The sequence below is a fragment of the Alligator mississippiensis genome, chromosome 12, assembly GCF_030867095.1.
Source record: "Alligator mississippiensis isolate rAllMis1 chromosome 12, rAllMis1, whole genome shotgun sequence".
In the NCBI taxonomy this organism is placed as follows: Eukaryota; Metazoa; Chordata; order Crocodylia; family Alligatoridae; genus Alligator; species Alligator mississippiensis.
The window spans coordinates 17,472,480-17,498,935 of NC_081835.1; the positions used below are offsets into that span (position 1 = coordinate 17,472,480).

The window sequence follows — 26,456 nt, forward strand, 5'->3', positions numbered from 1 at the left end:
ACAAGGTAATACCTACTACAGCAGAGGATGCACAAAGAGAAAGAGAATGCAAAAAGTTTTACAAACGTCCACACACAATTGCTGAGATGCCCCCAGAGCAGACCCAGCCAAAGCACTCTGGGCACTCCAAGCACAAACAATTCTGAAGGGGTTGCAGCGGCATTGCCACCTTCCATTACAGACCCTGGAGAGGAAGGGTGACTTGAGAGTCATAATTTGAGGGGAAGTGGGATTTAGAAGCTGCTGAGCCCGGCTCATCAGCTAGGAATCTAACCACAGGAAAATCCTACTAAAGGTTTCTAAAAAAAGTGCCTACGATTATGGGGTGCTTGTACACGTGATGAAAATTACCTGCTTTTGCGGTTTAATTGTGCCACGCTTTACACATACGGATTTTTTTTGTGATTTAATCGAGTTTGTTATGTTGCAGACTAAGCCGCATCCCCCTGTAGTTTAGTTTGTAACGTAGTTACTTGTAATGTTGCAGCCTTTAATCTGACAGCTCACTCCCTGGCTGCAGGCAAGGCAGGCTGAAGGCAGAAGTGGCGAGGAGCCCAATCCTCCCCCCAGCCAAGTCCCACTGCAATTAAAACCCCATGGTTTCAATTTAGGGGACTAAACCCCGGTCACATGTAAAAGTGCCCATGTAGTCCTGCTCCCTGTACTATACAGGATTTTCCATTGCACTAGAAACCTAACAAGGGGACTCCACTAGTTGGTTATACCATCTGAGTCATCCACCACGGTTCCAACACACAAAAAGTTCATAACTGATTGAATCCTGCATGGACCCAAATCTGTGCAGACCTAGTACGGGGGCCCAGCATTCACAAGGCTATCTAAAGAAGAGGGAAAACAACTGTTCCCCACCACATCTGCAAGGCACATAGCAATGGGTTTCAATTGTAGCTAAGAACATTTAGAACAAATCTCAGGAAAATTCCCTGTCAGAATTGCAGGACAAGGAACCAAGGGAAGTTGGGGAATCGTCTTTATTGAAGGTTTTCAAAAAGAGGTTGGACAGGCATCTGCCTGGGACAATTTAAAGCATCCCGTGCCACAGTACGAGGTGAGACCAGATGACATGTGAAGTCCCTTCCAACCCTACAATTCTACCTGCATTTGCAGCTTCATGCTATCTTGTATCCCATAAGTAACAGCTTCTCCAAGTGGACAAACAGACAGGCATCTCCCTCCTGTAGCTGCTTCTAACATTTGCGCTGAGAATCCCTCAACTGAAAGTGGCTCCTTGCAAATTTGATAATATCTTCGTTTATAGCATGGAGGCATAAAGAGCGCTTTATGCCTCTGATAATGCATCGCTTTAAGAGCTATGGCTTTGCCAAAGCAAACATCAGATGGGTTACTGCCTCGGGCCCCTGGCAGAGAGAAACAGTTACCTGGAAACCAGCATTTTAGGGACTAGGAACAGTGAGGGGCTTGTGGGTTTTTTGCAGTAGGTTTCTGCCACTTTAAGTTATTGAGAGGGACACAATTATGTACATGCCTTGCTACAGCAGCAGGGATCATCTCCCAAATAACAGTCACCACATTGTGGCTTCTCCCGAGTTCCAGGGCTGTGTGAACAACTGGAAAGTAATCTGAGCTGCATGCGCTCCCCTGCCGATAAGTCCCTCTCTGGCCAAGAAACCCACTGTAAAGGGTCTGATGAGTCACTGTTTTACATGGGATCATCCAACAAACTGCACTGGGTTAAATGGGAAAAAGCATCAGTTCTTAAGGGGATGCACACTATTGGCTGGAAAAGCAAAGGCTGCCTTCTACAGGGAGAAAGGCTGCCAGGAGGAGGGAATAGGCACAGGAAAACATAATCTGTAACATAAGGCCCATTGAGCAGTTCTGCACAAGGCACTAAAGGAAACAGCTGCCAATGTGGGCATGTACGTGTCCCATTGCTGCTCCAGCCAGCCAGGAAGCTGGACACTCTTCCAGCAGGAGCAATGGTACCATGAACATCTGGGGATGTTAGTGCAAGGTTTTCAGAGACTGAAACAATGTCCCCACCTATACCTGCACCTTCTACCTACACCTGTACGTAGGTTCCCAGATTTTATGATGAGCCTTCTGGATGGAACGGAGAAGTCCCTGAAGACTTCACCTGGAATGGTTACTACGGAGCCCAATGTGCTGATTAAAAGACCCAGAGTCCTTCAAAGCCTTGCAGGAGGATTTGCATCCTGTCTTACTGAATTCCCCCTGCAGTGTCCTCCCTGTGCTTTTGGTCGTGCCAAAATTCAGACACAGGTGTGCAAAGCAGGCAGATGCAAAACACTGAGTCATTAGAAACACTGGGTCTGAGGCTGATAGGTACTAAGCATTTACTCCTCCTGAGCTTCACTGGGTAAAGCAAGTCACATCAGGATAGTCCCCTGATGAAGAAGCTTAAGGGGCTACGTAACTGCCCCAGAGTTTGAGAGATATATGCACCACTTGTGGCCTGGGAAATACAGCCCCTTCAGCCTGGTGCTGGCACAGAAAGCTCTCTCCGCTCCATCTAGTCTGAAATAGTGTGTCGCCCCGACTGCGAATTTTCCGCATTGGATAGCCAATGCCAGAAACAATAAAACTGCAGATGGCACATACGGGGCATTCAGCGTCCAGTGCTAACTGCCACCAGCCGTCGGGTTTCTTAGCCTGGAATCAGCTCAATACAAACAGATAGACTTTAATAAGAAAATGCTTTAACCCAGCCTCCCAGATGCTGTGGCAACCTTTGTGAGGGAGGGGAGGCTGCTTCACCAGGAAGCAGCGCAGGAAGCTGAAGGAGCAGCACAGAAGCAGAGCCACGACTGAAGCAGATTGCTGCTGTGAATAACAGGCTTTCTGCTGCTCTGCCCCCAGCCCCCAAGAGACAGTCCTCTCCCCTCTCCATCTAGTCCTGCCGGCATCATGCTGCAGCCTGAGGTCACTGGAGGCCAGTCCAGATTCCCCTCCATCACAACAGCAGCACTTCAGATAGTCCCTGCGGATGCTCTGGATTTCCAGGAGGGTTGGGTTTTCATTATCTGCCATCTGCTTCCTCGCTAGTCCACCTGACAGCCACCCTCATCCTCTAAGTCCCACTCTGAAAGCTGCTGCTATGGCCACATCCCTAGCCAAGGAGCTAGGGTTCATTGTGAACTCTCAGTTGGTGAAGCTCCCATCACAGTGAGTGGTGCATCTGAATTGTACCATCCGGGGCACCTACTTTGGATGAACAATGACAATGAACAATGACATTCATATAAACAGTAAATAGAGCCAGAATTTTACCAAAAAAGTAGAGCAATCTTAAACATTGTGAGGCTCAGACCTTGCACTAAGGAGGTTTGAGAGGAGCTTTGACTCTGTCTCTCATCCCATTCTCATTAAAAAACTAGGCAACTGTGGTGTCAATGCCTACACAGTCAGATGGATTGCAAATTGGCTGAGGGGCTGCACTCAGAGAGTGGTGGTGAATGGGTCATATTTGAGCTGGAGGGATGTGAGCAGTGGAGTCCCCCAGGGCTCGGTCCTTGGGCCCGCACTGTTCAATTTCTTTATTAGCAACTTGGACAAGGGGGTGAAAAGCACCCTGTTTAAATTTGCAGATGACACCAAGATTTGGGGTGAGGTGGGCACGCTAGAAGGGAGGGACAGGATACAGCTGGACCTGGACAGGTTACAGGGGTGGGCAAATGGTGGTCATTTGAGCCCAGTTCTCTCTCCTGCCCAGGGCAGGGGGTCAGATTAGAAGATCTGCAAGGTCCCTTCCGACCCTACATCTATGAATCTATGAACTTCTTCATTTGACAGCTTATTCCCAAACTGACTGCTTGGGATTTCTCCATGGCATCTGGTACAGGTCCTTGTCAGAGATGGGATACTAGATTAGATGGAGCACCGCTCTGATGCACTCTGGCCATTCCTTCTAATTCTCCTTGGACTTACTCACAATGAAGCTTTGTGGAAGGGAGATGCATGGGATTACACCAGGAGACAGTTGCAACACCACAGCTCTTTGGATCTGTACACCAAACAGAAACACTACATATGAATATCTCAGCCAGACCGGCCCTTGCTCCAAACACACAAGTGGAGCTGAGCACTACGTGGACTTGGCATGACAGGCCTTAACCCCTGTGCTGAAAGCTTAGCAAGTCCAAATCAGATAGCAAAGGAATGGGAGAGATTTAACATACTCTTATCTCCCTCTTCTTCCTGTTGTTTAGGGGGAGCCAAAACCACAGACTCTAATTTTGAACAGGGTATGCAAACTTTCACATCTATTTTGCAATTATACCTACAATCACATCTACCTCACAGTCACGGAAAATGTTGATGGAAATTTGTAAGTACATGTTAGACAAACATTTGTCTGGGATGCTTTAGACAGAGACGACGCCTTCAGCAGGTGGTCCGATTCGATAACTTCTTCAGGTCCCCTTCCAGGCCCAATTTTTCCATGGTTCTATCATCCTATAAACAGTATAACTGTTTGTGAAAATGATCATCCTGGGCTAGCTAAACATGTTATGTATCAGACATGCAGTTGATAATACTGGTAAATGCACGTGCAAAAGTGCATGCATCTACGTGTGCCTCTTGCGAGCCTGACTGATATAGAAATCTGGGCCACGGCATTTTGTACTTTCTTTGCTGGCTCAGCAGCAAACTGTTAACTCTGAAGCCAAAGATATTCCCAGGACTGAGATGCTATCTAGCAATGCTACTTTGGCAGCCAGTTCTTTCCTTCTCATGCCATATGCTAATCACTGATCCCTGTGCTAGCTGCTAGAGCTCTGCTCTCTGGAACATTTTAAGGGGCTCCATCAAGGTGTTCAGAAAAACTGGTTCTGCTAATGCAACTTCAGGCTCTTGGAAAGAAGCAAGTTTGGCACCTACAAAAGACCTTTTTTTTTTTAGATTTCTGCTGCTTATTTATAATCTGCATGTCACTTTGGCAAGAATTCTAGCTTTACCATAGGGTTTGGCCCTATGACTGAAAGGGGAACTGTTGCCCTGATGAACCTTTTTTAGCAGCCTTATCCGCAGGAAAGGATCCTGAATTGATTTCTGAGAGCCCCTAGCCAAACCAGTTAATTGTCAGGCTTTAAATTAGATTTCTAACAGTTAAGACAACTGAAGTAGCCACGTTACTCCAGGTAGCCCCTACTTGCAGAAGCAGCTGTGATCTGGCTGCCACAAGATATTTCAGAGGCTTGGAAACTCCATATTCATGATGGGATTTTTGGCCCTGCCATTTAGCAAGTAGAAGAAGAAATAAAAGCTGTATCAGGAATCTCCACATATCCTATGAAGCTTCTTCTCATAGCTTGTCTCAAGATTGTTCCTGCTTGTTTGCAGTTTATTTTGTGTTTATGTTCCTGCTGGTAACTCACTTCTGGTTTCCAAACAGTCCCCTGCTACTCCTGCCTTGTGCTGTTCCCAGGGGCTGGGATTTGCCATAACTAGCCCTGAGTGGCCTTCTCTTTCCCTCGGGAGCATGCAGCACTGAGTTGGTGCTTTTAAAAATATTTATTGCCATGCCAGCTCAAGTATTAGCCAAGAACACTCTAGCCAAATGGTCTACAACCAGGTGAAGCTACAGCAGTGGTTTCCAACATGGGTTCCCTGGACAATAAGTAGTCCATGTGGCCATGACGAGCGAGCTGAAGATTGCATCAGTCCTGCCATCCTCTTTTCAATTAAAAGGTTGAGGATATGGTTGTGTGGTACCTGTTGGCACTGGATTTAGGACCCAGATGCCTTCTTTCGGGGGGACCCAAAACCCCCAGACCGACCATGACCTTCCCATTCGATAACAGGCAAAATTACTGATACACAGCGATAACAGAAAATAATAATGCAAGCGATTCTATAGCTGCCAATCCCAGGGCTGTCATCAGAGTCACATCTGGACAGGACACAAACTTCATTCTGAGGGTCTCTCTTGGGTGTCCGATGGCAGCAGCCTGGAGGTTGGAGGCCGAGACCACGCCATCCGTAGGGTGGATGAGATGGGCTGGTGGTATGACGTCTATCAATGTGCCACAGGTTCCTCTCTTGGGGAAGCACTAAGCAAAAGGACTAGCCCACAATGAATCACATTACAGATCCAGCCGCTTGAACAAAAAACTAGTTTGCCAAACATCAAAAGAGCCATCACCAGAGCTTAAGTCAGGATCCAAGGATTGCAGACACTGGTCTGAGAAGAGGTGAATGTGGGACGGCTCCTTCTAACCACCCAACACTTACCCAGGAACATGATCCAGACCTGGATCCAGTTGTTTGTAAAGGAAGCTCAGTTGCCCTCATGCCATGTTGATGAGGATGGAAGAGAGATTTAGCATTGAAGGTGGGTCTTGGTGGTGGGGGGAGGGGGTCGTGAGGCCCACATCCCTCTCCAATGCTGTCAGAAGGGGCACATTATGGATTTTATTTAACAGAAAACAGAAGATTAAATCAAGACAATGCCAAGCTTGCCAGGAAGATACATACCTAACCGTCTCTGTCTCTGCAGGTCGAGTCTCTCCTGCACACCAAGCACAATGCTTTCAAAAAGCGATTTTCTCTTACATTTTCACCCTGCCCTTCTCTTGGATCTGGACAGTGCAACAGCATATAGATGTAGCCTCTGATGCCGATCTGAACTACAACATTTCCATTCACTGTCAATAAACTCCCTTTACAGTTCACTGCTTTGCAGGGATGGTCCCAGTAGTGCCGGTGCTGCCAGCTGTGCAGGAAAAGATAGAGGTCTGCCTCAGAGGACACTGTCTGGACACCATGGGGCAGATTTCCTGCTGGAGGGGCTGGAGACCCACATGCACTAGCCTGTGATATGCACAATGTTTATATAATTAGACTGGCACACAAGGCTCACCCTCATGCACTAAATCCATAGGCTCAGGCTTCTCAGGCAACTATGAAGACCTCTCAGACTAAGAGGTCTGCAGTGCCCTATAACTGAGACCCCAAGGTGGCTGAGAGCTGGTACTGCGCTATGCTGGAAACTACACCATGCCTGCTGGCTTTGGCTCAGACCAACGCTGCCTGCCCTATATTTCCATGCAGGCTACATTAACTTAGCAAAAATGCAAGGGAAAAAAAAAGAAACCTCCCAGATGATGCATTGCTTACAGGCCTGGGTTCCCTCACAGCGGCATGAATGCCTGTCTGGTATGCTTCTAGCAGACTTGCTAGCTCCACATCTGGGACTGATGAAATCCCAACCCCAGATAAAACAACCAGATTGTGGAAAAAAGCAGATTTAGCAAATCTTTTCTGATAGCACCAGTTTATAAGGAGACAGTCCCTTTTGGCCTGTGTTGGTCTCTGGGTTCTCCATGTTTCACTCGCTGGTTGGGCGATTATTTTTTAAACAAAACAGATCATTTACCTGTGGAACTCATAGCCACAAGCTATGAAGTCAAAGAGCTTAGATTTTTTTTCTTTAAAGAAATAGGTATAATTGTGTTAGCTAGGGTGAAAAGTCAAGAACTTGAGGAGGTAAACCAATCATGGACTGCCTGGGATCAGAAAGAAAATCTCTCCCATTATTCTGTTATCACATAACTGTCCATTATGGAGCTTCAAAGCCTTTGGGACTGGATACAGTTTGTACTAGGATGCCATGGTGGTTGGACCTACGATGACCAAGTTCCTATGAAAATTTCTTAACCAGCATTCCCTCTATGGACCTACAAAAGAGTCTAGGTAGAAGTCTTTCATTCCATCCAGGAAGAGCACACACCAACTGCTGAAGCGTCCTTAGCCTGACGAAGAGTTTTTGAACCCGAAAGCTTGCTTAATAACTATTCTCCAACCATTTGGGTTGGTCTAATAAAAGATATCAAATTCACCCAAGGAACCTTGTCTGCCTAGGTAGAAGTCAAGTATTTTCCATATGCCTGTCGCTGAGGCAATGAATGTGTGGCAAGAAGTAGCAATTCCTCTTGGCTGTTTGAACGAAAGATGTATTTGCCCCCTTTAACTGCTGGCATAGCAGCGCTGGAGGAGGTACTACAGAAAGTCATTTTCCTTGTCTAAGAGAAGAGAGAGATCTAGTGGCTAGTTCAGGATCCACAGAGCTATTCCTAGATAATCTTCCATCTGCTTCTGTATTCATTGGAGTCACTGGCAAAATTCCCACTAATTTCAATGGAAAGAGAACCAGGCTCATTCTTGTCTTGCATAACCCTTGCATAACTGCCCTCCTTCCCCAGTGAAGTCAATAAGTGATGAGTCTGTTCAGTATCTTATAAGACTGGACCAGAAGTAAACTTGGGAAGACACAGCAGGGTCTATCTTGCATAAATGCTACTGCCCTATGTAGTGCTCATGACAATAAATAGTCCCACTGGGTTCAGCATAAAGCTACTTGGCTGGAGCCAGAATTGGGCCCTTAAACTCTTTGTGTCCTTGCTTCCCGATCTACAACAGAGGATACGATGTTGCAGGTATCACTGTTAAGCTCGGAAGGATGCTCGGTTACAGGCACTTCATCTGTTTTAGAGGGGGCTGATCAACATGGAGGAAGGGAGGAATTACTGAAAATCCTACAACATCCAATTAGTTCAAGCTAATTTCCCAAATCCCTGCCATGAGGGAGAGGCCTGCCTTAGCCAGGAGCAAGACACAGAAACACCCAGAGTGAACGGTTCCAAATAAATATCACCTTTGATCCCAGTGCCCATGTCACCCTGCTTCCCGCAGGGTCAGTCATTCATCACACAGAGCAGCTAAGCAACATCTGGTCAGAAAGCAAGGCTGGATCGTGTTTCCTGTCAGTGAGGAGGCTCCAAGCCCGCGCAGACGGCAAAGATCCTAGAGAGGCACCTCCCACCGAACTGCAATCCTTCTCGGATCCGATGTTCCCCTCACATCCCTCTCCTAGAGGAAAGCTAGGCAAGGGTCTCAAGCATCCAAAACAGTAAGGCAGACCAGTAAGATGGTGCCATTCACGGAGTGAACCAAAGGCCACCAACACTGCCAGCGACCAGAGCCTGAGCCTAGGCAATGATTGTGGTGTAGCATACACATATCCAAGCTAGCTTTTAACAGGCAGCCATCCTGCTGCAGCAGCAGAGAGCTCAATGTAGATTCATTTTCCCTCCTTCTCAGGTGGATTTTGCAGCTGTGCCTTCAGTGTAAACACCCCCCCCCCCCCCCCCCCCCCGCAGCCACTTACACTAATGCAAAGCAGATAGAAACACCGACTGAAAATAGAGTCTCCCACAGAAGAGCCTATAGATTAGACTCTTAAATCTACCAAGCTGCCTCCGCTGACCCCTTCTCTAGAGAAAAGAGCCAGGAGCATGCAAAAGCATCTTAACGTGGAGTGTGTGTGTGTGTGTGGCAATGGCGACTTCTGGGATAACCAGAAGGCACCCTGTGAAAAGCCTTTGAAAAGTTAGATCCAGCCTGCAGGGGACAGCCGAGCACCTTAGCCCGTCTGAATTCAACGCCAGAACTTCAGACGGGGTTTGTGTTGTCGAGGGCAGTCAAGCATCAGAAGTCACCGAGTGATGCCTGTGAGCACAACACCGGAATCCACAGCTGGACGCGTGGGGGGTTTTGGCAGCCTTCAGACAGCAGGTTGTGGAAACAGCAAAGCAAAGCACAACAGCGCGGGCCGAGTCATATAGCGAGTTATCACTGATGTACCTGTGCGCTAGGACGAGCAAAGCACAGCTGGGCTGCATCCGTCTCCCACGTAGCCTAAAGCGCCTTGTGTGCAAACTGAACTACGCTGCGGAAAATCTCAACAGCATGAGTGGAGAGATGAACGGGCAGAGCCCCCCAAAATATGCACTGTGTTATCATTGGAGGTTTGTAAACAGAGGCGATGAGTCAAAGAGAGAGAGCAGAGCTGGGTGAGTCACAGAGAGGGGCCATCCCACGGTGCGAGAAAAGCTGGCAAGGAGATTCTCATGTCAAGAACAAGACGGCGGGTGGGGGGCTCCCAAGCGGTTGCAAGGAAGGGGGTGGCCAGAGAGATCCACATGCACACAAGGGAGAGCCTGTCGGAAAACCTGGCTGTGGGATGTCTCAGAGAATGAGGGGTAAGAGGGTACTTTTCATCTGAGCCGTGCTATGAGTGGGTAGCCTGTGGAGCTGCTTGAGGCTTTTTGTGTGTGTGGTCATGTTGCTTGGCACGCAAAGAGAGGTGGCAGCAGCAAACTAGGCACTATCTGTGGAGGTAGCAAATGCCATGGTAAAAGCAACCAGAAAGGGCCCTTTCTTCTTGTCCCAGGAAATGTTTATCTTTCATTTTCAAGCTGAATGCCCAATGGTCTCAAACTCACAATTGCAGTATTCATACCAAAATTAACCCCCTGCCACCACATTCAGAGCCCTGGAGCACTATGGGAAATGCAACATGCTTTGGGAGCAATGGTGAGCAGGCCTCTTTCAGGCTGTCGGGGTTGCCTCCCTGTCCCAGGTGAGTTGGGTGTTTCACTACCCAAACAAAAGGCAACCAATCCTATCATGTCAAATTAGAAATCTCTACGGTTTACAATGCAGACGTTGGGGCCTTTTGTGCACAGACCACAGACAGGAGACAACAGGCCCAAAATTGGGTCTTTGCCTCCAAATTCACTGACCCTCTGAGATAAAAGAGAATTCCTGCTATTTATAATAACGTGATGTTTGATATCCTCAGTGGCACCCCATCAACTGAGATGGAGGGACAGCGTCTAAACTCAAACAGGCCTGGCATTCAGTTCAAGGGAGGCAAAGGAAGATCTGTTCAGTGCAGACAACAAAGTACAAGCTGCAGCAGATCTCGGTCTTATCTCTAGCATCTGTTGGCCTCCAAGGCTTCAAAATTCTTCAGCTGTAAATTATCACCAGGGCAGGGCACACCCAGCTGGGAAAAAACTTACCCCACCCTAAAAAGTACAGCAAGATGGTGCTGCTCTAGTGAGCACTGCAAACCAAACCTGCCACGAGAGGAGCGGTCAAGGGAAAACAAGCACGGGGTTCACAAACTAGTTAACCTGGCCAGCAAGAATAATGCTATTCCCTATTTTCAGGCTGTGGTCTTGCCTGGCTGCATTTCTCAAGAACTGTGCTGTTTCTGGATACAGACCTCCAAGAAACAGAAGTTGCTAGTGTTTCAGTAGTTTGCTTGGTGAGGCTGTGTTCCTACAAGCACAGTCAGAGGTTCTGATCATCTGTGGTTGTGACAGGGCTGGAGATGTAGACCTCAGTGTTTTAAGAAGGAAATCATACACCGTGAGCCAAACCTCCCACAGTACATACAACTGCATAAGTATCCATCTTCACTTCCTCTCTCAGAGCACGCTGGAGGAAAACAGGCACTATATAGCGGCAGTGCACCCAGCCCAAGGGTGGCTGCATTGCAACAGTTGGGGATATGACTTGAGCTGCTTTGAATAAAGTCTGTAAATCCCCCACTGCTTGCCACAGACCCCATGAATGACTTCTATTATGACCATACGAGCACTCACTCAATGGTCTCCAATGATCTGAAGAGTCATCTTGTGTCATTTATGACCCGATGTCCTCCACATTTTGATTCAGAAGGTGCTGCACAGAGTCACTAAGCTCATTAGCTGTCATTGAACTGTCACTTTTGGATGCCTCCTCTTTCTCTCCCCCTGTACAGGATGCTCTCAGCTTTGCATTCGTTGGACTTTCCAAAGGATGAGCTTGGCAAAGTAAAGGTCACCCAGGCTTTCAGTCACCTCCAGGTGGAACAGGCTCTCAACACTCACATACTCACCTAACCTCCATTTCTGACCCCAGACTGAGGTTCTGGCTTCATGATGAGGATTTCTCTGGCCACGTTGATGGAGGTAGCAAAACTACTCCCAGGACAGTGACACCAGATGGAAGACTATGGAATCAGGGCAGGTCACAAATGAGACACCCGTTGAATTTGAGAGTCCCCCCATTGTCTATTCTGGAGAACAGAGCTGATAGGAACTCATTTTCTTCAGGCAGCACACAGAAACACCAGACAGAGAAGTAGCAAAAAACAAAACTCTTCCGTTTTCCACTCCACGCCATACCCAGGAGAGCCTTCCCAAATGGAAGGATTTAACAGGAGGTGAATAAACAAGGAGCCAGGGCTCTCTCCAGTCGTCAATGTGCTATGAGCATTCAACACGCAAAGCCAACTGGGCAGGCAAAACCATCCAGCATAGACTAGAATAAACAGCTTCACGTCCTAGAGCTTTCCAAGTTGCTGCCTCTCAAGAGGAAGGAAGGCTATTTCTGGTCAAAGGGATGGTGACAGTTAAACAAGAGAACTTAGAAAAAGGAGAGCATGGTAAAATGGAGAGAAAAATATATCAGAACCCAGTTATCCTAATTAAAATGTGGGTCTGAGCTACCATATCAATTCTGGCAGGCCGCAGGCAGTATCACTTCAGAGATAACAGTAGCAGTAGCCTAATTAGCCTCCTTTTCCGGGATGGAAGTACGGCCACTAATTGAACAGGGTTCTGAGCGCAAAGAGCAACTTTTCCACCTGACTCCATGTCTGCCCCTGTACCTATGAAAGCCAGTGGAAATGGCTGTAACAGATGGTGAATTGGCCTCGATTCTGAGGGGCTGAATGCCCGAAACTCCTATGGAAGTCAATGAAGACTAATTTGGACAACTGCCAAAAGGGGACCATACTTCCCTAACTGCAGCAACGTTGTGAAGCTGACTTAATCCTTGCAAGGTGGTTTCAAGCTCTTTATTAAAAGTCTTTTGTAAAATGAGTTATCAATTATGAATCAGTAGTATTATGGGGCATTTCTGGTTTTGCCCTATGACACTGAAAACCAGAGGGGTCTCTGTTGGTTGAACTGCTACGGACGCTCAGGCTATGGGACCTTCGTGATACTGTATAAATTGTATCACTAAGCTCTGGGATATCAAACAACAGATGGTGGAGTCTCCTCTTCCATGCACCAAAGTGAGTTTCCTGGGCTCTTTCAAACCCATCCCTTTTTTCCAACCCTTGCTGATAAGCCTTCTGCACCTGCCCTCATGCCTCTTGTGTTCAATAAGTATATTGTGCCCATCCAGATTTGACTGTTCAGTCCCTAGGACAGGGTCTATGCCTTCTGGTATTTGCAAAACATCACCTACACCCTGTGGTGCTGTAGAAGCAACAAAATGAGACTGGCATTGGTCAGCACAATAAATTGTTCCTTTACCTCTACAGATTTGTATGCGCCTATGGTAACTCACAGCACTTGTGCCAGGAGGGGTTGCAGATCTCAATTTACATGTGCATTCTGGCTTGCATACATACAAAGTAATATCCATCCATTTGCCACAACCACATTCAGAGGTGTTTGCATGCCACCTTTTGATCCGGACCTACCTTTGAACTAGGATTGACCAAGGCCAAACCTAGGGTGTGACACATTTGTTTATTTTGATTCAATGATGTCCCAGCCACAGGAACGATGTTGCTATAAAAAGGTCTGTGACATCCACTCAATAAGACTCCCTTTTCTCCCCCACCCACCCCATATAAAAAGCCTTCCCTCACTGCCCATCCCATCTCCTCAGTCCTGCCCTGTGGTTAGAATAGACTGAAGCAGGAAGGGGAGCTCCCACCATGCTGGTGAAAGAGGAGGGAAGAGTTTCCTTTCTGCTTTTAGCCAAAAGAAGGTGGACTGCTGTTCAGCCCACACACCATTACTTTAATCCTTACCCTAACGAGAAAAGCTCTGGGAGAAGGCTTAACCCGAGAAGTATGACCTGGGTCAGTGCATATTGGTTCTGGCCAATTAACCCTACAGATCAGTTTTACAGTCATGTAGTATTGCACGCTGATATATCATGCTGCCTCAAAGACAGACCCTTTGATTTGTATTTATTTGTTTTAACACCTATTTAACTCAAATGTTGTGAAAACAATCGGGGGGAAAAAGTTCCCTTTGGTAATTAAAGGGTCAAAGACAGGGCCCAATCTATTTCTCTGCATCTGTGGAGAGGACCTCCAGCTCGGTGAACAACTGTTCACCAGGGCACCCTTGTGGAAAACCAGGAGTAATGGCCACAAACTCCTGGAAGACCGTTTCAGTCTCAACATTAGGAAAAACTTCTTCACAGCTGGGGTGTCCAGACTGTGGAATAAGCTCCCTCCAGAGGTGGTGTGATCACCTACCCTGGAGATCTTCAAGAGGAGACTGGACGGTCACCTTGCTGGGGGCACCTGACCCCCAGTTATCTTTCCTGCCAGGGGTAGGGGGGTTGGACCAGATGATCTTCTGAGTTCCCTTCCAGTCTCACAATCTATGAATCTAGGGAAGGCCCTGCATAACTCTCCTGGCGTTGCTGAGATGAGCAAGACATCATTGCTGCCTGAGCCCTTATACCTGTTCTTTCCCCTTGGCAGCTCACCTCGAAAGCCTTCCCATTAAAGCTGGCACCTTAATTACTGAAGCTGGAGATTAACCAGAAGCTCCTGCACAATATGAAGCCTGGATGTAATGGGCTTCCAGAGGGAAAAACCAAGGTTTGGAGACATAGCTCCAACCAAGGTCTTTGCATGCACTGCAGGCTGGGACAGCAAAGTCTCGGATCAGCATGGCTGAAGATCAGAACCGCCTGTCCCTTCCCTGCAGATGCAGAGTTAACCTCCAGACAAGCTAAGCCCAGTTCTTCCCCTCTCTCAAACCTCTTGCACATATCAGAGATTCTCAGGAAACTGAACTGAGCCAAGAACTAGAAAGCATTCCACATGAAAGGCCTGACCGCCGGCGACATATGGAGCTCATTACCGATCCATGTTTCAGTGCTGGACGGGCACGTTTGGTTGCAACAGCAGGTCACAGATTCAGCACCCGATGCCTTCACTTTAACACAGGCAAATCTGAGGATGTGGGAAATGGCAGTCCAGCCTGGGTTGTCCAAACCTGTGCTAACATAGTGGCTTATTGTTTCAGCAGTGCACTTATGTATTCTCTCTCAGAGCTCCAATTTCATATGGGAGCCTGAACTAAGAAAGCTTACCCTGCAGCTAAAAGGAATAGGAGAACAGCCCTGGAGGGCCCCTTCCATTTTCACACTCGTGCCTGTCTTGCAGCGCCAGCCAGAGCAAAGGCAGCTCAGCTCTGCTGTCTGCAAAGATGAAGAAATGTGTCGGCCGGCTGCAAACAGGACCCGCTCCCACAAGCCCTGTGCCTGCAGAGCCTCGGGTGGTTCCAGCAGGCGTTCCATGCATGGAGAGTTTCAGATCAGGCACAATGCCTGTAGCCAAAAAGCAAGGAAAGACAGAGTATGCATCTTCCATGCCACCTAGCGATTTGCTCCCTTTCATTTGCTAGCACACAGCTCCCAGGGCAGACAAGCTCAGCATTCCAATTTTTTCATCGTGACGGTGAAGCAAACCTCAGGCGAGCAACCGTAGCACCATAGTTGAGGTGTCACTTAAGTGACTTAACCTGACTGCCTTGGTTCCCCAGTTGCAAGATGGATGTCATGCTATTTACTTACCTCACTGGGAAGATGGGAAATATAATATAGGTAGATAATAATTGTGGGGCACTTTAAGCTCCTCAGATGAAAAGCACTTGGAAAGAGGTGAGCACGTTTTGTTGTTAATAAAGATTTTAAAAAATGAGAGTATTACCTTATTTTTCCACTGCCCCAGCAGTAATATCCACATCTGGAGCTTGGAATTTCCCCTTGTGCTACTGCTAGTTCAGCTGCTCTAGAGAAAAATCAGGGACAACACCAAAGTCGACTGTGATGTTTGTGCCAAGATTTTCTAAAGTGCCGACTGATTTTTGGATGCATAACCTGAGACAGCATAAAGTGGCCTGATTTTCAGATGGCCGAGGTGCACCAGACTCTAGAAACCAGGGCTCTTTGAGGTATCTTACACTGGCGACGCAAACCCAAGTTAATCATTGCTTCAGACAATCTTGGTTTGTGACCTAGTGCCTGTAATTTAGAACCATTTTGCTCCAAATACCAAAGGAGGACATGAGTTTATTAACTGTATATAGGATAGGGGTGCAATGGGACAAGAGCCTACAAGCTTCCAGGAATTTTGGGGTGCTCTAGATCCAAATGTAGTGGCATTACAAGATCCAACTTAGGTGGTTTGAGCTCCCATCTAACACAATCCAACACTGCTCAAAAGTTAATTAAATCATCATTCATACTAATTCCCAGGCACATAGCTACTTGTGAGAAGAAAATCAAAACAAGAGTCACTTACATTCCTCCTAGCACAGGGCTGGGCAAAATATGGCCCACGGGATGGATCTAGTCCGCCAACAGATTTGATCCAGGCTACAGGAGGACAGCTGCCAACATATTGGATCTGGCCTGAAGGTGACCAGTGGCTCCAGCCACCACGTGGTGTCAGGCAGACAGGCCTGCTTCTGCCCTGCAGCATCAGGCATCAGCTGTGGACCTGGGAAGGGCTTCCACTCCAGCAGGCAGGCAGCAGTGTCAGCTGTGGGCAGGCTCACCTGTCAGAAGTGTCTACATCTGATCCACCACCTTCCTGGCATGGTGGAAGCTCCTGTCTGGAGCCCTAACCCAGAATCTGCCAGCAGCATCAGCCGTGGACCCAGGCAGGAGCAGCTGGCGTGTCAGGTGTGTGGTAGCATCTCTTTCTCTCTCCTTCCCTTCCTCCCCTTCCCTCCAGAGCCCGGGCAAAGCTGTAGTTTGCTAGGAGCCCTGACACTCATGTGCGGACCCAGACAGGAGCTTCTGCTGTGCAGAGTGGGCATCAGCATCAGCTGTGACATGGGGCTCCTGCTGAAATACAGCTTCAGCCGGGTTCTGGAGGGAGAGACAAGATGACATGAAACAGAGTGAGAGAGCGAGATGCAGGTGGATGTGGCCCTTGACAGGTTCCCAAAATTAATTAAGTGGCCCTCCAGCAAAAATAATTGCCCACCCCTGCCCTAGCATGAATGGATGAGCCATGAAAACAGGCACATCTAGTACTAATGGTCTAAAGATTGGTACTATTCATATAACAGGATGTTCAGGATGGGGAGATAACTTTCCACCAGAATCCACCATCTCCTCCCCCTCCTAACCTCCCATCCAGCCAGGACCCCTCTTCCATTTAGGGACACAGAAAGGACAGAAAGGCTATAACTCCCCAATGCCTGCTCATGACCCTCAAATTGAAATCCCCTCTCCTTTAAAAACCTGCCAGCATTGGCATTCTTCCCCAAATTCCTCTCCTGCTCATTAATGCAGATTTTGCTGGACAACTTCTATCCTTACTTCCAGATGCCTTCAATTCAACACCAAGGGCAGAATTTGGTCCTGCAGTGAAACACAGTCAAGGAATATATTGTGTGATGCACGAGCTAGACTAGAACCCAGCTCACACTCTCTCAGAGCTGAGCAGGTCCAAAGTGGATCAAGAATGGCCAAAGCTTTCTCCTGCTCTGACCCTGGTAGCTGGGATGTTGTACATACAGGCAGTGAGGGAGTGCCCTTCTGAGCAGCCACTTTTCAGGCACACTTTAAAACAAACTCAGCTCCCTTGCAAGTTATTTCTTCCTGCTTGTGTTAGGCATTATTTTAAAGCTGGCTACAAACTTTCATGGTCTATGAAGTGCTACTATGTGTGCAACCCCAGGGCATTTATTTCTGTTCTTTTCATTAATATTCAGTTAATTATAGGATAAAATTGTGAGTGCAGTCAGGGTGCTTTGGGAGGGAGACTCAATACCTGGGACACCAGCCACAGGATTTATTTCTTGTTTAAGGGAAAGGAAATACCTTCTCCTGAGCTTGCTGACTGGGAAAAGACTTAGGAACTATATATGGCTATGGACAGGGAGAGGGACTCACTTGGAAGTTTGTGTGGATCAAAGGCAATGTCTGGCCGACTCGGGAATGCATTTTGGGGGTTGAGCAACTCATAGGAACAGCAGGACTTAAGAGACCCCTAGTGAATCCAGCATCAAGCAAATTATTAAGTGCTAAAGACATAACAAGCACCAGAAGCTGGAGGCTGAAACCAGATAAACCCAAATGGGAAATCCATCACCAATTTTTTAGCAGGGGGGAGTGATTAGGCACTGGAGCCATGGGTGGATTCCCCATCTCTTGCTGACTTCAGAGCAAGGCTGGGTGCCCTTCTGGGAGATATGTTTTAATGACACGCAGAGTATGCTTTATCATCAAACACAGCCCATCAGGCTAAACACAAGGGTAAACCGGGTGAAAATTAAATGCCTGTGACATACGGGAGGTCAGACTGGATGATCTAACGAGCAATTCTGGCCCTGAACTCCATGAATACTTAGAATTTTTAAGGCAACAGCGATTACAGGAACAGCCCTAAATCTTCTGAATCTCAAGGCCACATCCCGCTATCTCAGAAGACTCCCTGAACTGGGACCTGTGTCTCAATTATGACTAACTGTGAACTACCGTATTGTCTCACAAACAACATGCCCCAGAATAAAATACACACCTCATTTTCGAAAGGCAGAATGAAGGAAAAAAAAAGATCTTTCCTTGTACTACTTGAGTAGGAGCAAACAGGGAGCCGAGCCTGCTCTCTGTTTTGCTCCCTGGGAGTTACTCCAGAGTTTGCTTTTGCTTTTGGCCAGTAATGGGCAGAGACTGCTCTTACTCTAATTCTCACATGCAGTGCCCACTCCAATTTCCAGCAGCTGGTTTTGGGAGCAAAATGTGCATTGTGTGTGAGAAAATATGATACTTCCCATTCTGGAGGTCCACAGGGTAGTTGGAATAACACTCTGATTTTATACCCTGAAAAGTGGCCCCCTTTTTTTTTTTTTTTTTTTTTTTTTTTAACTATTTCATTAGCTGAAGCAAGACCCAGTTTTCAAAGGCCCTGAGCACCCTTCCTTTCTCCGGTAAATAAGGGTCAAAGTTATTGTGAATCCATAGGAAAACCTTGAATATTTTGCAACCGAAGGAGACTGAGAATAGCTGGGAAGAGCCTCTATGTACCAACAGGCACCAAAGGATTCCCATTTCAGTCCTGTATAGGAAGAGGCTGGGTCTCCATTTGTCTACACCAGGGCTGCCCCACTGGGGTCAGTGGAGTGTCATGCCCATCAAAGAGGAAGGTTGCTTCAAATGCTCCCTGCTAAAAGGATCTTTTCTAACAAGGAAAGATTCGGATCAGTTGCAGGATGGAGTGACTACTTGTTTAACTGTTTTGGAGGCTGCAGATGCCGCACGCCCCCAGCTTGGCAGCCCAGAGCATGCTGGCATTCCAAAAGCTAATGCAAACTACAACCCCCCAGGTTTCCCCCGCAAGTCTCTTGGACGAGTTGGCCTTGTGCCTCGTTTAGCTGAAATTTCAGCTGTCACAGGCACTAAGGGACAGAAGCTACCACAATGCTCCATTCACTCCCCTTTTCCAGCAGACCCTTCTCTCAGGACTATACTCAATGGTCCCATGTACATTAGTAGTCCCCACCTGCCCTCCAAACTCCCCTTGCTGCAAAATGTGGTGTGGCTCCACTGATGGTAGCACTGACCGAAGCTTTAGTGTAGACAAGGTGCCAGCAGCTTCTGGCATTTTAACGCTGTCAAGTAGGCTTGATATGAGGTAGAACAATGGTAAGATCCCCATCATCCACTACTCTCTTCCCTATACCACCAAACCTACTTGCTAACACAGGTAAAATTACACCAATGCAATGATGGAAACAGTGGACAGAAAGGAACTAATCATAAACAATCCCAGAGAGAGGAAAGCAACTTCACAGGGTCAGATTCTGACCAAGCCAACCCCAGGCTTTACTGGAATTACTCTGCATTGAAACCAACATAACCCAGAGAAGGATCTAGTTCAGAGATTGGGTCTGGAGCCTAACATTTATTCAACAAGATTTTACAAGGGATTATTACATTTGTGTTGGCTAAAATCAAACATTTGAGTCTGCCCTCAGTCACACCAGTGTGAATCTGGAGCTGGCACTACTGAAATCAGTGGAGTGACTCAAAATCAGTGGAGCAACTCTAATAATCTACATGAGAGACAAGGATTTCTTAAGGCGATGTCTTTTATTGCATAGCTGGTTCATATTTTCTTCATAATTTCTGGACCAACCTAGATACGTTACCCTGATAAACTGCACAGGTGTGATTGAGGCCACAGCTAGTTCAGACTAATCAACCAAAGGTCTAAAGTCAGTGTACATCAATTAAAGCTCATTAACCTTTCTGCATGGATGCTCTCATTCAAAAGTAATTTGTTAAACTTTCCTAAGCGGTCTCCGCCTAGTCAAACTGTGAGAGCAGAATTTAAAAGAACGGGCCTGATTCTGTTTCCATTGAGGACAATGGGGATTTTGCCACTGACTCCAATGGAAACAAGCGTGGTTCCCTTGTCCTGCAGTGGCCGGGGGATGGATTCTGATCCGAGACCTTGTCTGTACAGAAAGGAAACTACGATAACCAGATCGGTAGCAATTTAGTTACATCAGTGCGGTTTGGCCTGGCAGCACTCTGACTGTAAAATCACTGTGCCCCATTTCTATAAAACCTGCGGTTTCAGTACAAGCTGTTCCACCCTCAGACTTGCACTAACATAACTGAAGGTAGGAATTCCAGCTGATCTCATTATTTCCGTTCCAGTTTCTAATAGGTGAAGCCTTAATAGGTCTGCGTCCAATGAGCATTTGTAGTCTTCCTTCCTCCCATACTTCAAACCTTGATTCCTGCTCAAATAAAAGCAGAATACTTCAGAAACTTCAGTTCACAAAAGCTTGTGCTTTCTACGTAGCTCATTTAGTCAGTCTATAAAGGTGTAAATCCACTCTGCCTTCTGCAAATGTTTAGACACACATTTAGCATGAATCATCAGCAGGTGGATGTGACTGTACTTCAGTTATCCCAGGAAACACACCCAGAAGACCCCTAGAAATAGGAAAACACTGTCTGGCCCAGCGGGGACTTTGAGGCTTCTTCTGGAACTCTACTTCCCAACATTCACAGAACAAATCACTTAAAACTTCAGACTCCTGTCTCACACTCTTTGTGTATTATGGCTTAAACAGGCAAGCCAGAGTCAAGGTGGCTAATGTTAATGTGACCTCATCTAAAACAGCAAAAAAGGTTTCACAGCGCCGTGTCCAGTTTTAGGCCTCCCACTACAGAAAGGATGTGGACAAGTTGGAGAAAGTTCATCGGGGGCAATGAAAATGGTTCGGGGGCTTGGGGACATGACCGATGAGAGAGGCTGAGGGAATTGGGCTTATTTAGTCTGCAGAAGAGAAGGCTGAGAGGGGATTTGATAGCAGCCTTCAACTACGTGAAGGGCGGTTCCAAAGAGGATGGAGCTGGACTGTTCTCAGTGGTGACAGATGACAGAACAAAGAGCAACAGTCTCAAGTTGCAGCAAGGGAGGTTTAGGTTGGATATTAGGAAAAACTTTCTCACTATGAGAGTGGTGAAGCACTGGGTTACCTAGAGAGGTTGTGGACTCTCCATCCTTGGAGGTTTTTAAGGCCCAGCTCGACAAAGCCCTGGCTGGGGTGATCTGGTTGGGGATGGTCCTGCTTTGAGCAGGGGGTTGGACTAGACGTGACCTCCTGAGGTCCCTTCCAACCCTCATTTTCTATTATTCTATGATGCTATAAAAAACACTGTTTTTCCAGTTGTTTCTTGCTGCATTTGGCCACAACCTTTCATAAGTCCTTTTTCTCTGTTTGTGCAAGTCCTTCACAAAGCAAAAGAGCAGGAGAAGGAGTCAATAAAAGCAGGGAAACCATAAGAAAGGTAACAAGGCTCAGCTGCAGGACTAGCAATTCATTTTACCTCAAATGCTGAAAACGACTTTCAGATGACACGTATCCCCTTAAGTCAGGGGTGGCCCAGCCACAGCACGTGTACCACAACTCACACAGGCATCCTCTGTGTGTGGTGTGTGGCAGATCAGAGAGGAAGCAGAGAATACAGCAGCAGATAGGACTGGAAGCAGAAAGCAAAGCAGCAGATCAGGCCGGGGAAAGGGATCAGTGGCATTTGCGGAAGGCGCAGGGCTTACTCCGTGGCACTCCTGCCAAAAAAGATTGGCTCCCATTGCTTTAAGACATTCATACTCACTTCTAATGTGAGCATTGAGGGGCAGATCACTCACTTGCAGGCATGAGATCTCAAAAACCTGGCCTAAATGAGGAAATGGTCCAGAAGCAATGAGAATTTATGTCCCATGAGGCTCTGTGCCTGAAACTTTACCTACAAAGATACCTTATTCAACACGAAATAAGATCATTTGCAAGACCTCTTTAAAAGATACTTTTCCTGTATCAGGGACATGGTCTTGCAAAGTACCAGAGGGCACTCAGCTTCCAGCAAACTCAACACGGGACTGTGGGGCTGGCTTCCTATCACTCCTCCCTCCACCCACGTCTCTGGGCAGAGTTTCACTGGGCGGCGTGCACTGCTCCTTGCACGTGTTTGAGGGGCAGTGTGCCCAGCTCACTGTCCCCCCTTGGAAACCTTTTTATTAATCTTTAACCCACACTCCCATCACTGTTTTCTCTTTTGCCATCTCCGGCAATCTCTTGTTATGTATTCCATGGCCTCTTTACATGAGACACTTAAAGTTTTCTTGATGGGCTTAGGCCCACTGCTCCCTTACGTAACAAATAACCCAGCAAACTCAACAGGCAAAGCTCAGCATCTCACAACCTACCAAATACTCTCTGTGCAGCCATTGTCGCTCTGTTTATCTGTAACACTCTGCCCCTGAACCACAACCATTTGTGCTCACACTTAATGTTCATCTTGTGCGATCAACCTCTTGACAGCACACTGAGAGCACTCAAAGGATTTCAGTCAAGTGCCCAAATACATGTCTTCAAGATCATAAGCCATGAATATGCCTTCCTATTTTAAAATCATGATGTTCCTCCCAATTGCTCCAGTGTAATTTCCGCATAAAATCTGGCCTTCTCGCTGTCAGACACACAGATCCTTGTGCTGATCTGTTGCTGCACTTTTAAGAAAACGTGCAAATACCAAAATACTTGCAGATCCAACATTTAACACAGACATTGCTAACCAGAAAGCTGCAGTCTACAGCTGCATGGCTGGGTTATTAAACTTCAGATGCAGCAGTAAACATAACACGCACACCCGCATCGCATGCCTTTTCCAAATTACAGATTATTCAGCCAAACGTTCAACCTTTTCTTTTTTTTTCCAAAAAAAAAAGATTAAAGTGATGGACTATCCACTATAAAGTGAAAATTGCCTCTCACTTAGACCATGCTGGAAAAAGAAAATCAGCTAACAATCCAGTCAACATGATCTTTGGAATTTGAGTAAATAACTTTAAAAGCACCACAGCAGAACCTCTGCTGTAATCAGAAAGTATAAGTGCACTGTTAAACTACAAGAATTACTCAATAATGCCGCTCTGGAAATAGGAACCAATTTCTTTTCGAACAAAAGAGCAGAAAGCAGACAGCAAAATGAGTAACCCTTTAAATCCTTGCCTATTTATATTCTGGCCCTGCAAATGCACACCCTTCTCCCGAGGCAGAAACAATGTAATCCCCCTCTGAATGGGGCAACAATTTCTGGATTTTGGAGGTATTGTAATACATTTCGGAGCAACATATGGCGGCACCTGGTTCCAGAACCAGGCGTTTCTTCACTTTTGTTAGTCCTGTCCCAGCCTTAAAAGCATTTTAATTGAAAGGCATGAGTACAACATTGAAATCAGTTTACTCTTTGGCCTCATCCTGTCCACAGGCTCCAGAGGCTAAATATGGAACGGGGCAAGCCAATACCTGGGGATAAGTCAGAAAATAATAATACAAGAGGCAAGGATTTCTTGAGTGCGAGACATCTTGAAGAGTGAGATTGGACCAATGGTTTGGTTGGGCTAGAGTTGGACAGAGTTGGACAAACTTTCGAATAAGACATTCTACATCTGGTCAAATGCTTTGCCTTTGAAACTCTATCCTAACTATACTGTTTGTCCATTAAAAGACCTCCCACTAAGAAATCCCTGCCTCTTGCATAATTTCTGCACTACATCACTCTTACCCCTACCAGCAACAGGAATAACAAAAAAGAGGGTGATAACAAATCACAACAGCAACAACAGTAGTAATATTAATAATGATGATCGTGATGATGATAGTAGCAATGATGATAGATGAGAATGATGGTGACTAATAACAGTAGTAATAATGACGATGATGATGGTAGCAGCAATAGTAATTGTACTGATGATGGCAATAATGATAGCAGCAATAATAGTAATACTGATGAGTATGATCATGAAGAGGATAATGATGAGGGATGCGATTATATTTCTCTGTATTTGGCACTGGTGAGGCCACATCTGGAGGACTGTGTCCAATTTTGGGCCCCCCAGTACAGATAGGATGTGGACATATTGCAGAGAGGACATATTGGATGTCTAGTCCGACACCCAGGGCAGGGTCCCTACATCTATGAATCTATGAGAGTTCAAAAAAAGAGACAAAAATGGTTCGGGGGTTGGGGGAGCCTGAGGGAACGGGGATTATTTAGTCTGCAGAAGAGAAGACTGTGGGGGGGATTTAATAGCAAACTTCAACTCCCTGAAGCGGGGTGGGAAAGAGGATGGAGCTGGACTGTTCTCAGCGGTGACAGACGGCAGAGCAAGGCGCACCGGTCTCGAGTTGCAGAAGGGAAGTTTAAGTCAGATGTTAGGAAAAACTTTCCCACTAAGTAAAAGAGTGGGAGAGGAGGTGCTGGCTTCTCCATCCCTGCACGTTTTAGGACAAAGCCTTGTCTGGGATGATGCAGCCGCTCTGAGCAGGGACTGGCACTAGATGTGACCTCCCTTCCTGCCCCGCTGCCTGCGGCTCTAGGAAGACAGCGGCGATTAGGAGGAGGACAACGCAGGTAACACGAGTCCTGCCGGGGAGGGCGGGATGCGGACAGCCCAGAAGCAAGGGCAAGAAGCGAGCCCCGGGGCCGCACTCACCCGGGCGGCGGCCGCTGTGCAGGTAGACGAGGAGCAGGAGGCAGGAGCCGAGGCCGGCGGCCAGGGCCAGGCGGTGGCCGCAGCCCCTCCGCATGCTGCTAGCGCGGGGCCCCGCGGCGCCCGGCGGCCTCCGGGCGGCGCCTGCTCATGGCCCGGGACGCGCGGCGGCCGCCCCGGCTCTGCGGCGGCGGCGGCGGGACCGCCCGGCACGGGACAGGCGGCAGGAAGTCCCCGCCCCCGCTCCGCCCCGCCCCGCCCCGCCCCGGGACAGCGCGGGGTGCCGCGTGGCGCCGGCCCGGGGTGCGCCGCACCGCACCGCTATACAACAGCGCAACACAGCACTGCACGACACAACAACACAGCAATACAACAGCTGCACAGGAGGGCACAGCACAGCAGGGCGGTACACAATAGCACGGCACAACAACAGCAACACGACACAGGACTGCACAACGCAACAAAACAACGCCGGATAGCACAGCACAACAGTAGTGCGCACAAAACACAGGACAGCACAACACAGGGTGTAACACAACAGCACAGTACAACACAACACAACCGCACGGCATAACGCGACACAGGACAGCACAGCAAAACAATGCAAGACAGCACCGCCGCACAGGACAGCACAACGCTACATAGCACAGCGGAAGACAACGCAGAACAGTGCAGCACAAGAGGGTGTAACACAACAGCATGGCACAGCACCATGATACAGCACCACCACACGGATGAGCACAACACAACAACAGCACGGCCCAACAAGGCAATGCAGGACAGCACAACAACGTAACACAGGATGGCACAACAACACAGCACAATGGCACGGCACAACACAACAGTGCAACACAACAGCACAGCGCACAACAGGGCAGCACGACTCACAGCACACCAGGACAGCATAGCACCAGGCAACAAGACGGGACAATGCCAGAGCAGAACAACCCGGCACAACACAACTTGAAACACTGCAGGTCACGTTCACGGTGTCTGCCCACCGTGTCTCCTGCCCCCACGCAGAGCTGCAACAGGCCACCAGCCCCTGGGGAACTTTCCATGCAGTCCAGTTACCCCCACCCCAGATACTTTCATTAGACTCCCAAAAATAGTTTCCGAAATGTGCCCCATTTCTAATCCGCTGCCTACAAAATACCTACAATGGGATGGAGCTGAGAGAAAAAAAAGAGCTCGGGGACACTAAAGCTGTGGTTCTCAGCCTTGTTTCACTCGAGGCCCCACTAGGAAAATGCCAGTTTTTATTTTGCACTTATTTTTGGTGACTACAGAAAATACTAGTTCACTTCTGCTGCTGCAAAGAGCTCAGAAAGACCGTGGCAGGGCAGAATGACTTTAATATGCTGGACTCCTGTTTGAAATCTCTGGGTTTATCTTGTGACTCGCGTTTGCACACCTTGCAGTGCTGATGTTGCGTGGCACCCCGTGGCACCCTTGAAATGATTCTCCAGGCACCGGCCGGCACCTGGTTGAGAATCACCTCGCTAAATCTTCTCCATTCACGAAACACTCCACAGGCGTTTCA

General features: G+C 47.6%; 1 protein-coding gene across 1 annotated transcript in view; it reads right to left on the reverse strand.

Moving 5' to 3' along the window:
* Positions 1–25,097, reverse strand: part of CHST13 (carbohydrate sulfotransferase 13) — a 54,552-nt gene extending 29,455 nt beyond the window's left edge. The window contains exon 1 of the mRNA XM_019499795.2: positions 24,917–25,097. Within this exon, the coding sequence (XP_019355340.1) occupies positions 24,917–25,010 (94 nt within the window). The 5' untranslated portion in view covers positions 25,011–25,097. The remainder of the gene's footprint in view (positions 1–24,916) is intronic.
* Between the last annotated feature and the right edge of the window lie 1,359 nt (positions 25,098–26,456).